General features: G+C 39.6%; 1 protein-coding gene across 3 annotated transcripts in view; it reads left to right on the top strand.

Annotated features, from left to right (window-relative positions):
- The window catches only part of DGCR2 (DiGeorge syndrome critical region gene 2), a 44,371-nt gene extending 31,854 nt beyond the window's left edge, over window positions 1-12,517 (top strand). For 2 of the 3 annotated variants that reach the window (XM_062631415.1, XM_062631416.1), the window contains 7 exons: window positions 1,033-1,243; window positions 2,230-2,306; window positions 5,031-5,207; window positions 6,298-6,501; window positions 10,154-10,306; window positions 10,976-11,212; window positions 12,009-12,517. In XM_062631415.1, coding sequence (XP_062487399.1) covers window positions 1,033-1,243; window positions 2,230-2,306; window positions 5,031-5,207; window positions 6,298-6,501; window positions 10,154-10,306; window positions 10,976-11,212; window positions 12,009-12,250 — 1,301 coding nt within the window. In that variant the 3' untranslated portion in view covers window positions 12,251-12,517. Of the gene's footprint in view, window positions 1-983; window positions 1,244-2,229; window positions 2,307-5,030; window positions 5,208-6,297; window positions 6,502-10,153; window positions 10,307-10,975; window positions 11,213-12,008 lie in introns of all 3 variants that reach the window. The other variant, XM_062631417.1, reaches the window with a different exon arrangement.
- Window positions 12,518-13,607: the final 1,090 nt, after the last annotated feature.

Here is a 13,607-nt window from a genome sequence, read left to right as displayed (position 1 = left end):
ACAGTATATCTTAAATGAGCCCATATAAATGAAGGGTAAAGAAAAATATTTAGTTCAAGGGCTTCAAATCTGTTTATATATCACTATTTGATGATAAAGATCACTGTTTCTGAAGGGAATAAAGAGGCTTGGGATCAGGAACTCTGAATGCATGTAGCAAACATAAAACAGTTTATGTATTTGAAGTTCTTAAGTGTTGTGCAGAATTAACACTGCAAATGCAGGTGCTAATATAATTTCCCTTCTGTTTCAAATTTCATCTGCCTGTCTCTGTGGTTCTCTCTATTGGTTACCCATCACCCCCAGGAATGCTTGTCAGAAGTCCCTGGGCCTGTTTCATCCAGAAATGTCTCAAGGCTTTTGTTGGATATTCCCTCAGTTGAGTTAATTGAAAGAAAGCAGAAACAGCAGTTCACGCTGTCACCTTGTTGCTAAAGATCCAGTTTGCAGTGATGTTTTTCCAAAGCAAACAACAGTTGCCCCAGAACCCCCATTGTCCTTAATTATTGACTGTGGGAGCAGGATTATGTGAATACTACTGGGACTGTCTGTAAAAGTAGGTTGAAAACTTCACAGCACGTTGGATGTATTGCTAACCACCTAATAGAAAGACACAATCATTAAGTTGACCACCTCTGTTTTTTTCTTCCTGCTTCTTGCTGCTTGTTTTGACTTGGATTGATCGAACTGATTGGTTTTACAAAGATGTGCAGGGAAATATCTTCCACAGTAGATCATCGGTCTTAATTAAAGGCTTTAAAGGCTGTGACAGTGCACTGAAACATTACTTGGAGTTGCATCTTTTAAAATATATTCATAACAATTTTCCTTTATCAAAAGCCATAGTAAAGCATGTCTTCTGTGATCTGTAATACATGCATCTCCTCCTGGTGAGATGAAGTATATGCAGTATGTTGTGTGTACACACCCAGGTGATTATGCATTGCATTGTCATAAACTGATAAGGATGCATTATCTTGAAGATCCTAATTTGGGGGGAATGGTTTCCCTTCTATTCTTCATGTTTCCTAGTTAAGTGCCCAACAGGATGGCACCACTATGAGGGCACAGCCAGCTGTTACAGAGTGTATTTAAATGGAGAGAACTACTGGGATGCTGTGCAGACATGTCAGCGGGTGAATGGATCCCTTGCCACCTTCACTGCAGACCAGGAGCTAAGGTTTATCCTGGCACAGGAGTGGGACTTGGAAGAAAAAACATTTGTAAGGAAGGACCAGCGTAGGTGAGTAAGAAGGAAAGGACAAAGATCTTGTATTACATGAGAATGGTTTCTGTGCAATGTGAATGCTGGTAGTTCAGTTTGCTTACGAAATCTAATGGTAAAATTGACTTCAGGTTACTACCCAGTATGAGTGTGCTGGTTGGTAGTCTGGCAGTGGCCATCTGTATTTTATGTTTAAATTAACATTCAGAGATAGGCTACAATTCAGCAGTCTTTTTATCTTCAGGCTGTCTCAGCAATGTACTAGTGTTCTTGAACTGCAACAAAGAAGATTGACTTTACAATGACTTATTGCTGCCCTGGCTTGTGTAGAAATAATTATTTAAAACTCAACAGAGTTTCTGTTTCCTTTAAGTCCTATGAAAGACTGCAAGTTTGAGATGAGAGTGAAGTAAAAAGCCATTTTGAATTATAAGAATGTTGTGGCTTTAGATATTTCATACTGTTAGTTCACCACAAACAGTTCCTTTCTTTTGCCTGTGGGTTATTTGTCAGTCTCATGGGCTGTTGTGACAGATCACCAGGAGCGGTTCAGTAATGCTGTATCTCTGTCTCTTCAGAGTCAGATGGCTTGATCTGGAATAGTCTTAACATTAGTTGTGTATGCTTATAGAATATTTGACTTCTGGGTGCTTTTGTGTGGTTTTGGGGTTTGAGATCCTGAAATGCTGCTATAAAAACAGAAGAAAGTGCTTATGAGTGGAAATAAAATACGTGGTGAATTACCATTTGTAAACATAGAAAACCATCAAGTATTTCCCTTTATTCTTCAGCTGTATCTGAAGTACATTAGTATTCATACATTAGTACATCATATTATACTAATGAATACATTAGTATTGCTAATGTGTGGGCTGAAATGCTAGGAAAAAATCATCAATGTTTTGAAAGTTAGCTTTGAACTATAAAGACATTGGAAGATTCTGTGTAACTTGTTAGTATGATTTTTGGCTTTTATCTTTAGAATCTAACACAATTTCTTTCAGGTTCTGGGTTGGATATCAGTATGTGATTACCAATCGAAATCACTCTCTAGAAGGTCACTGGGAAGTAGCTTATAAAGGTAGGCCTCCCCAGTTATTACTTGGTTAAATTGCCCATGGAAACTGTCTCAAATATGAATATTACTTGCAAGAACAATTAACTTCTTTCAGTGATAGTGTTGAAATAGTGAAGAGGAACTGCTCTGCTCTACTGCATCAAAAGAATTTATTACTTGACAAGCATCTTATTTTCAGGTGTAATAAGTTTCATAGTTTTCACATTGGTACCTTTTGGAAAGAACTTGGTTTTCAGTTTATTTGGGCTTTCCCCTTGATTAAGCTGAGAAAAGGAAGCTGCTCTGTAGTTCCTTGTTCTTTATCTAGATAAACTGCTGATTCCTGATTCTAGTATTTGCACAGACTAGTGCAAGGAGCATATCTTGAGGTTTTAGCTTTTTAAAAATTGGTAGTTTTTATGCAGACAAAAAAGAAAAAAAATCCCAACCAAACCCAATCTTGAATTTTGGGGAATTACTCAGATTTTTTTCACCTTACAGTACTTCAGATAGTTTATGTAAACCAAGACAAAATTTACCTAATACCAAAAATAAATCCCAGTTTATGTGAAAAGCTGAGCATTAATCTGATAGGCATCACTGAATTTGTTTAGTTACAAAACAAGCAGCTCCCTCTGCTGAAAATGCAGTTATGTTTGTTTTTAATTAATTCAGTTGAGGGATTAGTTAAAGTTGTCATATCGTAGAATCACAGAATGGTTTGGGTTGAAAGAGACCTTAAAGCTCTCCCAGTTCAAACCCCTGCCATGGGCAGGGACACCTTCCACTGGAGCAGGTTGCCAAGCCCCATCCAACCTGGCCTGGAGCACTGCCAGGGATGGGGCAGCCACAGCTTCTCTGGGCAACCTGTGCCAGTGCCTCAGCACCCTCACAAGAAAGATTTCTGCATAGTATCCAATCTAAATCTATTCCTTATCAGTTGCTCTTACATGTGGAATTGAATCTCTAAATGCTGTACTGGTTTAGATAATGGAAAGGGTTTTTTTAAGCATCAGCACTTGAATTCCAGCATAGCATTTGAAAAATAATCGGAGTAGTTTTCCTCTCATATACAAGTTTCAGTAATGGAAAACCTGGAAGGAAAACTGGCCCTTAGGTACAGATCCATAATTTTGAACAGAATTTTGCTGAACGATTGAGTCTTGAAAAATACTTTGACACGTGAGAAGTAATAGAAACCTGCATGGTGCCATGCCCAGCGATATTGCTTTCATCATTTAAGTGAAGAGGGTTGACTCAGTATTCAGAGGAAACTGCTGCTTCTTGTGGAGGCAGGATCATTTCCATTAATTCCTTAAAGCAAAGCACCTGAAGCTGTCTTTGGACAGCAGGGGTAAGGAAGGGAGGAAAGTCCAACTTTTTTCTCATAACAGGGATTTCTGGTCTGGACAGATCTGTTTATGTAGGTAGGTTTCTCCTGGGAAGGCTATATGGGGAAAAAAAAAGGCATTCTCCTTTTAAAGGCCCTTTCTTTGGTGTTCAGAAGGTTGACTGCACTGCCATCTGCTGACAGTGTTTTCTACCAGGGAAGCATAAATGACAGAAGAAATAGTATTTGTCTTTTATCACAAGTTTTATTTAGTTTGATGCATTATATAAATTTAAGCCTTCTCAATACTATCTGTTGTTTTGTTTGCAAGCTTTCTATTTAATAAAGGAGTACTACATGAAATAAAGTACATAGCAGTACCTAGTAGCATTCAGTAGCTTCTGAAAAACTTAAGACTCATTGACTCGTAGTGAGACTTTCTCTGAATTCCTGCTATGTTTGAAAAGTGGTTTAGGCTCTTCTATCTTGGAAATTTTAATCCAGTATTGGGAGATGCAGAAGATAAAGCTTCAAAAACTGATAGCAGAACGTAATTGCATTGTAAAAAAATAAGCATCATACCTAAAAGTGTTTGAAGAGGACGGTAATGTGAGAAGACTGTAATATGCTAACCACAGGAGCTGATAAAATCGATGTTTAAGCACACAGATTTGGAAAGTAACTTCTGAAAGCATAGGCTAATTTTGATAATTGCTGTCGTGGTTGCCCATTAATCTCTGCAACGTTGCATACCAGCAGATTTAATGGTGAAGCAAGTCACTGGTCAAAAATAACATTTTAAAAGTTGTATAATGCCCAGAACACCGCTTGCCCTGTATGCAGCCTATCACAATAGTCTCTTAAGTTACGTGAGTTGGAAGGACCGCATAGTCCATGCCACTACTGCAGCAGCAAAGGCAGCGTTGGAGCCTTGTTCTCTGTGTAGCAGTGCTCTGCACTCTGAGTGAGCAGCATAAAATGTGGGGGAGCAGCACACGAGAGATGTACACACATCTAAGGGGTGCCAGGTACGAGATGGGTACAGGTTATTACTCCGCTAGTTGAAAGCATGGCCAAACTCGGTGTTGTTTGGAAGGGTGCATGACTGTTGGTAGGCAAACCCCATGGGACCCTGGAAAGCGGCACTTGTAGGGATATAAGAACATCACTGCTGCTGGTTCAGAATGACAGAATTACCCGGTACTTTGAAAACAGCAGCCTCTTCTCTCTGTGAGTCACCCCTTCCCTCCTCGCTTTTGCCTTTCCCCGAAGGAAGGAGGAATGTTGCTAATGGAAGCTAAAGCTAGAGGACAGTAGCCTTGTAGCAGAGTTGGTGTGTGTGAAATGAGTGACGTTACAGAGCCTTTCCAAAGCTTTGCATACCCACAGGCTGCTTACACTAATGCATCTCGTTCTAGGCTCTTTGGAAGTATTTTTACCCCCTGATCCTATCTTTGGTACGGCTATGTCTGAAAAGGAAAACGTTCTTTGTGCCCAGCTTCAGTGTTTCCATTTTCCTACCCTTCGGCACCATGGTTTTCACAGCTGGTATGCTGAAAACTGCTACGAGAAATCTTCATTCCTTTGCAAAAGGAGTAAGTTGGTTTTAGTTTAGTGTTTACTGTGTTGTCTGTTTAAATATAACAAATATGGGGGCATTTATTAGTTGTCCTTCCTACCTTTTGCCCAGTGAATTTTAAAGAGTGTAGGAGTTAGTTTTCCGCTTGGTTTAAATAAATAAGAACACTATAATGTGTAGTTGTCAGCCACAGTACAGATTGTCACTAAAAGATTACTGTTGAGCAGCTGCATCCACCCCAAAATAAAGTATACTTGGAGGAGAAAAAGTTAGAATGGAAAAAAAAGTTAGAAAGCAAACAAAAAGTGCCTTAGTAGGAAATATCACTCTTAAATTGTCACATGAAAATGAGGAATGTTTATTTCTGGTTTCATTTTGCATATAGCAAATCCCGTTAAATTCTTTTCAGCCAATGATTAGAACCAGGGGGTGAAAAAAGCAAGTGGAGCTACTGACTTAAAGTGGAAAAAATACAGCTTTCATTCTGTATCTTGCATTTCTTTACTCCAAAAGGCCTGATATCAACAGAGGTATTTGCAGTATTTTCAGGTAACATTTAAGATACCTGATTCTGATGGTGCTTCTTTCAAGGAGGAAGTTTGTTAAACTTTTACTGCAGTTCTTGAAGTTTTTCTGGTTTCCTTTTTCTTTAAAGCAGGAAAAAGAATTGCAGAATGGCAAGAGAGGATAATTCAGCCCTTTATCTGCCTTTGCACCTGAAATATTGAAAAATAGGAAGACAGGATATTACCGTGTCTAACCTGAGATGTAATAAAATCTTGGTATCTGATATTGAAAGATGTGTGTTTTGTCAAATGATGATCAAAAGAGGACCTTTTTGGTCATCCCTGAAAGCGTGCTAACTTCATTGAATACTTAAAACGCACTTAGTCAGTTTTGAGTAAGTCATCCCTCTGTGCCTCCAGACTATCCATTATCTTCCTCACTCCTTGGAGATGTCTTTTCAAAGTTGCTTTAATGTGAAGGTGTGACTTTTAACTGATGGTCTGCTTATGTTTGCAAATCACTTAATGTAACAGAATAAACAGGACTCCTGTCTGGCAGGCTCACAGGCACTTGGATATTGACGTGCATTTCTGTTCTAGGCCAGACTTGTGTTGATATCAAAGACAACATTGTCGATGAAGGCTACTATTTCACTCCAAAAGGGAATGATCCCTGTTTGAGCTGCACATGTCACAACGGTGAACCTGAAATGTGTGTGGCTGCTCTGTGTGAACGGCCCCAGGGGTGTCAGCAGTATCGAAAAGACCCTAAGGAATGCTGCAAATTTACATGCTTAGACCCAGGTAAGAGCTGACTGCTACAGTTTTGTCAAGAGAAATTAGTTCAGTACTCAACTTGGTTATCTTTGGGTATAACATTGTTTGAAATGATGCATCCTTTCCATGCCTCCACATTGCTGGATACAAACTCCCTGTGGGGAAAGATATTAAATCATGGGGAACGGAACATTTCAGACTATGGTTAGAAATAATTAGTCATCCTTGATGCTACTTGTGTAGGAGAAGCAGTAGCTTATTTTCTGTATGGAAGTTGACACTGCACTCAGGATTTTTGGTAGCACTTTTTGCATGGTTCCTTTATTGCGTTTAGTTGTCATGAAAAGAAAATACTTTTCTCTTGAGCACTAATTAAACATCTTTCCCTGGACATGAGGATTTATGTGCCTGGAAGTTCGCATGCAGGATCACACGGGAAGCAGTTTATAAATTATATAGAGGTTTGATAATAATCCAGATGTGCAACTTTGCTTATTGGATTTGGCATCTTGGTGCAGCTTCTTGTTTTGGATCAATAAAGTCTTCAGTTGGCTCTGAACTGTTCTTCAGTCTTCATTTGGGAATGCAGATTTCAGGGGGGGTGGAGTATTTTTCTGTAAAGAGATGTCTAAAAAGAAATGTATCCTACTTGGAATTTACTGTGAGGGTGGTCAAGTACGGGAGCAGATTGCTTGTGGAATCTCTGTCTGCAGGGATATTTAACGCCTGGTTGGATTCTGTCCTGGGCAAATTACTCTAGCTGATGTTGATTGAGCAGGGTTTGGACTAGATGATCTCAGCACATCCCTTCCAACCTCAGCCATTCTGTAACACTGGTATCTCCTAGTATTTTAAAAGAGCCTAATCTTGTGTGAGTGCACTAAGAAACTATTCTGCACTCTGTATGGAAAACATGGAAAGTCAACTCACTTTTCCCATTACAGGCTTCTCTTTCAGCCTGTTACAAAAAAAGGGGTGTTTATTGGCTTCCAAATTTGTAGTCTTTTTTATTTGTCCTAACTACAGAAGTTAATTGTTAAAGGCCTTTGGCTTCTCTTTGCTGTCATTCACATTTGTTCTAAGGGTTAAGCTTTTAACAGGTGTATGTAGCTAGTGTTGCAGGTTGGTCGGTGAAAGAGTGGGGGGAAAAACAGGAGTCTTCCTTCCACTCTTAGCAGCAGACTTTAGGCTTTGTCTTCACTTTTTTTTATATCTTGAGGAACAGTGTCAGCAAAGCATCATCCAGCAGACAGGATAAGATGACCTGGGGTAACCTTGTGCTGTGTTCTTTAATCCTTGCTTATTGCTGTAAGTCTTAACTATTTCATGAATACTGATTTGAAGAGTGTATTTCACCACATCCTTCCTGATCCTTAAGCTCTTCTTTCTGTACTGTTGCTAAATAAGAGACTTTCATTATACTCTTGCCTGAGCTGAAGAATCATCAAGCAGTTGTCAAACTTCCTTCATAATGAAGTTACTTCAGCTAGTGATAAACACTGAAATTTTTAAATGAAGCATTTCAGTTTTCCTTCTGGGTGTTTATAAATGGCTGTTCCAGATGACAAAATTAAGAATTACTTTCTTTAATCAGCATGTATTTATCTTTGTCCAACTTTTACATATATCTTCCCTAAGCTCTGTTGCAAAGGAAAGAAAACAGTTTACTAATCAACAGTAAGTAAATTAATCACCCAAGGAGAGACTGGGGGGAATAAATCCTGCTGTTGGGTTGGCAGGTAATCAGTTCCCACAGTGTGAGTGGGTGAGCAGTGATTACAAGTAGATAGCAAATATTGCTTAAGGATTGATAGTAGGGAAACTTTCCAGTGGTAGGAGTAAGCTGAGCAATCACAGCTATCCTCCCTTGAAAGATGCTTCTCGTCATTTATTTGAAGATAAATAGCAGGGAAAAATCTTTTATGCTGCTCCATGGATGTGGTAGTGGCTCTTGTTTATATAGACCTGCAACTCCTATTTGTGAGAAGATAATCAAATAAATAAAACACTTTGAAAGAGATGATAGTGCAGAAACTTTTCTAGTGACTCAGCTAATGCAGTTACAGGGTATTATGACTGTATTGGGTGTACAACAACCTTTCTGAAATAATCTATTTCTGTTTATGTGGGTTGGAAATCTTTGTGATGATTGTGTACAAGCCGAGTCTTTGACTTTTTTTAATCTAATTTGACCTGACAGTAGTTTATCCAGGTTGAACATTAGGAGCTTTCATGGTGTAATGGAGTGTGATAGAGGCTCAAGATGCCCCAGAAGGTCCATGAATTGCAGTTGTAGCTGGCCTAAGGAGAGTATATGGAAGTCAGACTTTCTGCCTACAACATTGCCTGTGTGTATGTTTTACTTAAGTCACTTCATTTAAGGCAGCTAATAGCACTAATTTACGATGTTCATGAAGTTAGTGTTGCCCTATAATGGAGGGGGAACAACAGCAGGCCTGTGTGTTCAGGAGGGTGTGTTGGTTGGTAGGTGTGTGACTGCATTGGTTTAAGCTCTGACAGTAATGAGTTGCTAAAAGATTTGACAGCACAGAGGCTTTTGTACTGCACAGCCAGATTTGAGAGGGTGTAATATTTGAGCTCTGTGCGCTATTAAATGCATTTCTTGTTGCCAGGAATGCTTCCCACAATAAATACCAGCCTATTAGCAGTGTACTTTAGCGATGTATAAATTTGGTGGATTTTTCTGTTACTAGCATTTGTAGCAAGTCAGTGCTTCATCTGCTTCTTATCCACACCTAACCTGGGTGTGTTTCTCATTCAGAGCTCTTTAGTGGGGAAATTGGTGCAAAGAACACAGCACAGTAATTTTTAGGTCATTTTTCTTTGTGTAGAGTATCTGTATGTGTACATGCTACTTAAGCATAACCAAGTCTGATCAGTTGAATTGTGAAAAATTAATACCTTTCGTGTCTGTCCCTGGTAGAACAGGAATAATTTGCTCACAACAGCCTTCCAAATGTGGATCTGGTTAGCAGTGGTGTACAGCTCTCAGAAGTTCTGAGCTCCTGAGTCTGTTTCGTGTTCTGCCACTTGCTTTCTGTGTGATCTGGGAAAAATTTAATTCCTGTTGACCTTAATCTCTTCTGATTCTGGAAGATGATTGTCATGTTGAGTCACCTTTTTAAGGTATTTTTAGGTCCTGTCATTTAATGATGCTAACCAGTGTACCAATGACATGGAATTTAGATGACCACATCTTGGCAATGACATTGTTTAGAGATTTTGGTGTTGGAAATGTTAAAGGTAAGATGTCCGGAAGTCATTTAGAAATAGTGGGCAGATAACACCGGTTCTCAGGCCTTTCCCATAGCTTCCAGGCTTGATGTTTCCTTTAGTATAACATCATCAGCTATGTCAGGGAGACAAATGCATGTGCAAAATGCCACTAACCTTTCCTTTTCCCCATTTTCAGAGACCTGAAGCCTTCAACATTTTGTCCCTTTTGCCAAGATATTTTCAGAAACCTTTAGATCTTCTTGCAATAAATAGATCAATCACCTGATGATTCATAATTTTCTTCCATTTTTGAAAAGAGAAGTGTTAAACCAGCCTAATGAATCTCCACTCTACATTTCTCTCCATTACTGACAGAAAAACATCAAGAAAAATGAGTCCTGAACAGAAGTATAACAGGCTTCTTGTATATTTTCTGTAACAGATGGCAACAGTTTGTTCGACTCAATGGCCGGTGGAATGCGTCTGATTGTTAGCTGCATTTCCTCCTTCCTCATCCTCTCTCTGCTGCTTTTCATGGTCCACCGGCTACGCCAGAGGCGGAGAGAGCGCATAGAGTCTTTGATTGGAGCAAATTGTAAGTAGCCTGTATCTGTAATAAGTCCTGACTGAAGCAGTGTCTGTGCTTCCGCATGAAGGGAGCAGAAGGAAAGAAATAAAAGTCTGTGTAAAACATCAGGGAAAGTCTGGTAGTAGATTCTAGTCAGTGTTGTACCCAGATGTAGGTCTGTGCTGGCTGCCTGGACTGGTCATGATTTGTGCAAATTTTGGTTCTCTGAACCACTGCACATTCCAAGAAAAATTGTGTATCAACACTTATCTTGTGCCTCATGCTCATTACTGACAGATTGACACACATAAAGGTGAGAAGTGTGATGGTCTTGCTTGACTGTGCCTCTGTGTGTGTGTCTTGGTAAGTTGTTCAGACTTGAACTCCAGACTATAATGGAAAAGTATTTTTTATGTGATCCAAATGTGAAATATCTTTTATGCGTTGCCTTAGTTTGGAGAGGTTAGGTTAAAATTCTGGTGTAAGGCAGGACAAACAGGCTGGGTTCAGGTGGGCCTGGATATCATTGTGTAACAGCAGGGAGTTTACTTGTATAGGTTATGTAGACTTTTTAGGTCTTCAGAAGACATGAGTGTCTTGGGTATAAAAAGTGGAAAAAGGTGTTGAGATCTGCCTTAACCTGAAGAAGAAAGCATGGGATAAAGTCACTTACTACTGTTTCTTCTCTTGAAATAGTGCACCATTTTAACTTGGGCCGCAGGATGCCTGGTTTTGATTATGGTCCTGATGGTTTTGGAACTGGCCTTACTCCACTGCATCTTTCAGATGATGGGGAAGGTGGGGCATTTCATTTCCATGATCCACCTCCACCCTACACTGCTTACAAGTATCCAGATATTCAACATCCAGATGACCCACCTCCTCCATACGAGGCTTCTGTCAATCCAGACAGCATCCTTTGTTCTGCTCCAGGTATGCAGGCAGTAGCTTCTCTTTTGTATCTCTTTTTCATTTTGGCTAGAGGGTAGATTTATTTTATATATTTATTTATTAACTATAATCATGTGGTTTAGTGATTGTGATGAGAAAATATATTTAATAGTAAAATCTATTAATGCAATGGAAAAGTCTTTTGTTAAAAATTTACCATTAAGCTTGTTTTTTCCCAAAGGTTCTTTGGAACACCTAAATTCAAGTAGAGTCCTTGCTGCCGATAGTTTAACTTTGACCTTACCTATTCTCAAGCCTTACCTTGGATGGGTTACCTGGTTACCTAGTTTCCCCTGTTCTGGTACCTTCTCTGATCTTCTGGAGATAGGTCTACAGAGATTGCTATTAAAAAGTAGACGAAATGTCAAGTACAAGAGATCTTGAACAAAATCTATCCGGCGTCTTCTCTCTTCCCCACTTCCCCCACCCACACCCCCCAAAAATTGACCAAAAATACCACTTTCTAATGATTCACCCAGCACTCTTCAGTTTTTGCAGCTGTGCTAGTCACATACTGTAGAAACCATTCCAATTTGGGATTTTTATAGCAGCATATCTCACAAGATAAGTGAGCCTGATTAGTGCAAGTATCTTATTTATGTATCAAAGTTTTATTTTTGCTACCCAGTATTCCTCTTTTGCAATGTCATCTCTTTGTGCATTAATGCAAAACTGAGGAAAAACTCAGAGCTTCTAGAAATACAGATAGTAAATCTATTTGGGAATGTGAAATGATATACCGCACATTCTGATTCTGCTTGCTTTTTGCCTTTTGCAGATGGAGTTCTTTCTCAGACTGTGCAAAGCAGTCCTCCATCACTAGGAAACTGTGATGCATCCCCGCAGCTTACAGAGGGATCGCTTCCTCCCTCAGTTGGTCCTTCTCCAGTGGAGCTGGAAGACTCTGCTGACAGCAGCACCTTTCTTGTCCCTCCTGACACAGTGCTAAATGAAAACACTCCAGCAGAAACTCTTACAGGCAGCTGTCACAGCCACTGTTCTCTCAACACCATTGTATAGAGGAGAAAAAAGCTGATCACCAGTCAGAGAGAGTTTTAGCAACTGTTTGCACAGACAAACACTAATCCGTGGTTTGAACTTCAGAAGGAATCTCCACTTTGTTTTTTGAACACTGCTTTTATGTTCTAGTTTAGGATTGTGCCTCTCGTTTTTTGGCTGTCGTTACTCATTCACTAATCGGTTTGTTCTGTAAATATGGATTGTATAACTGCTCTTTTTCTTCCATTGGCTATGGAAAAGAGTGCAGAGAATTCCTTTCACTTCTAAGGAGGTGAAAAGTATGGGTAGGGGTTTTATTTTGTGGTTTTTTTTTTTCTTAACGTGAGAGGAAACAACATCTACATCAGAAAAAAAGCTGCTTTGATTTGGCTGGATACCACTGGACCCAGGAAATAGGCGATGGAAAAGGCGGGTGGGGGCAGTCACTGCTCAATCAGTTGCTTTCTCTCTTGCTTCAGTGCTATACTTGGAAAAGGCAGAGAAGACAGAACTGCAAGGGAAGGGGCTGGGGCTTGTTTTACAAAGTGGGAACACTGAGGGCCACCAAGTAAGAGTTACACAGTATAACACATTTGCGTGTTTTGATCTGCCTTGCTGTCTCAGAACAGCGATCTACACAATGTGTGACAAGTGGGTACTGAGAAAACTAGGATTTGCAATCACAATTATTTGTTGTTGGTAGCTGCAAAATCTGATGTTGTTGGGTAAACTTCTGGACCATAAACAAAACTGGGTCTGTGTAATGCTTGTGTCCCTTCAGTAGAATCCTCATATGTATTAGCCGGTACTTTAGGGAAAAGATGGGGAGCACTCAATTTTGGTGCAGTCTGACTTCACTGTATGAAGCCCCTGTTTGTTATAACCCCATAAGGAAGAGTGAGGTGTTTTTTCTTTGTAGTTTAACTCCTGAACAGTTGCACAAGACGGGGCTGGATAAAAGACCATTGTTCTTGCTTTTCTTATTGCATGCTATGTTTAGCATGTGTGTTCCCTCCCTTTCACTTCTTTACACTTCTACAAATAACATTGAAAAGCAGTGGTCAACATGCACTATGCACGATGTTTAATTCTAATTGGACATGTGTTCCTTATCAGGGCCCCAGAAATTGCCAGCCCTCTTGTAGGGATTTCCCATGTGTCCCCCAAACCATTTATCCAGGTCCCACAAGGGATTATCATGAGGTTAGTGCACTTAAATGATTTTTAAAAGCAGTTTGCTTCAGTCAGATATGTCATCTTAAATTTCCCCCTTCGATTGAACTCCTTAATTTACAGATGGCAAAATGATTCATTCACTCCCTCACTAAACCCAACATCAAGCACTGTTGGTTTTGATGGTGAATACAAAATAATCTTT

This window comes from Pezoporus occidentalis, unplaced genomic scaffold (assembly GCF_034315485.1).
Source record: "Pezoporus occidentalis ecotype Australia unplaced genomic scaffold, CSIRO_AGI_Poc_V1 ctg37, whole genome shotgun sequence".
In the NCBI taxonomy this organism is placed as follows: domain Eukaryota; kingdom Metazoa; phylum Chordata; class Aves; order Psittaciformes; family Psittacidae; genus Pezoporus; species Pezoporus occidentalis.
The sequence above is the reverse complement of the archived record's forward strand: the minus strand, read 5'-3'. Positions and strand labels throughout refer to the sequence as shown.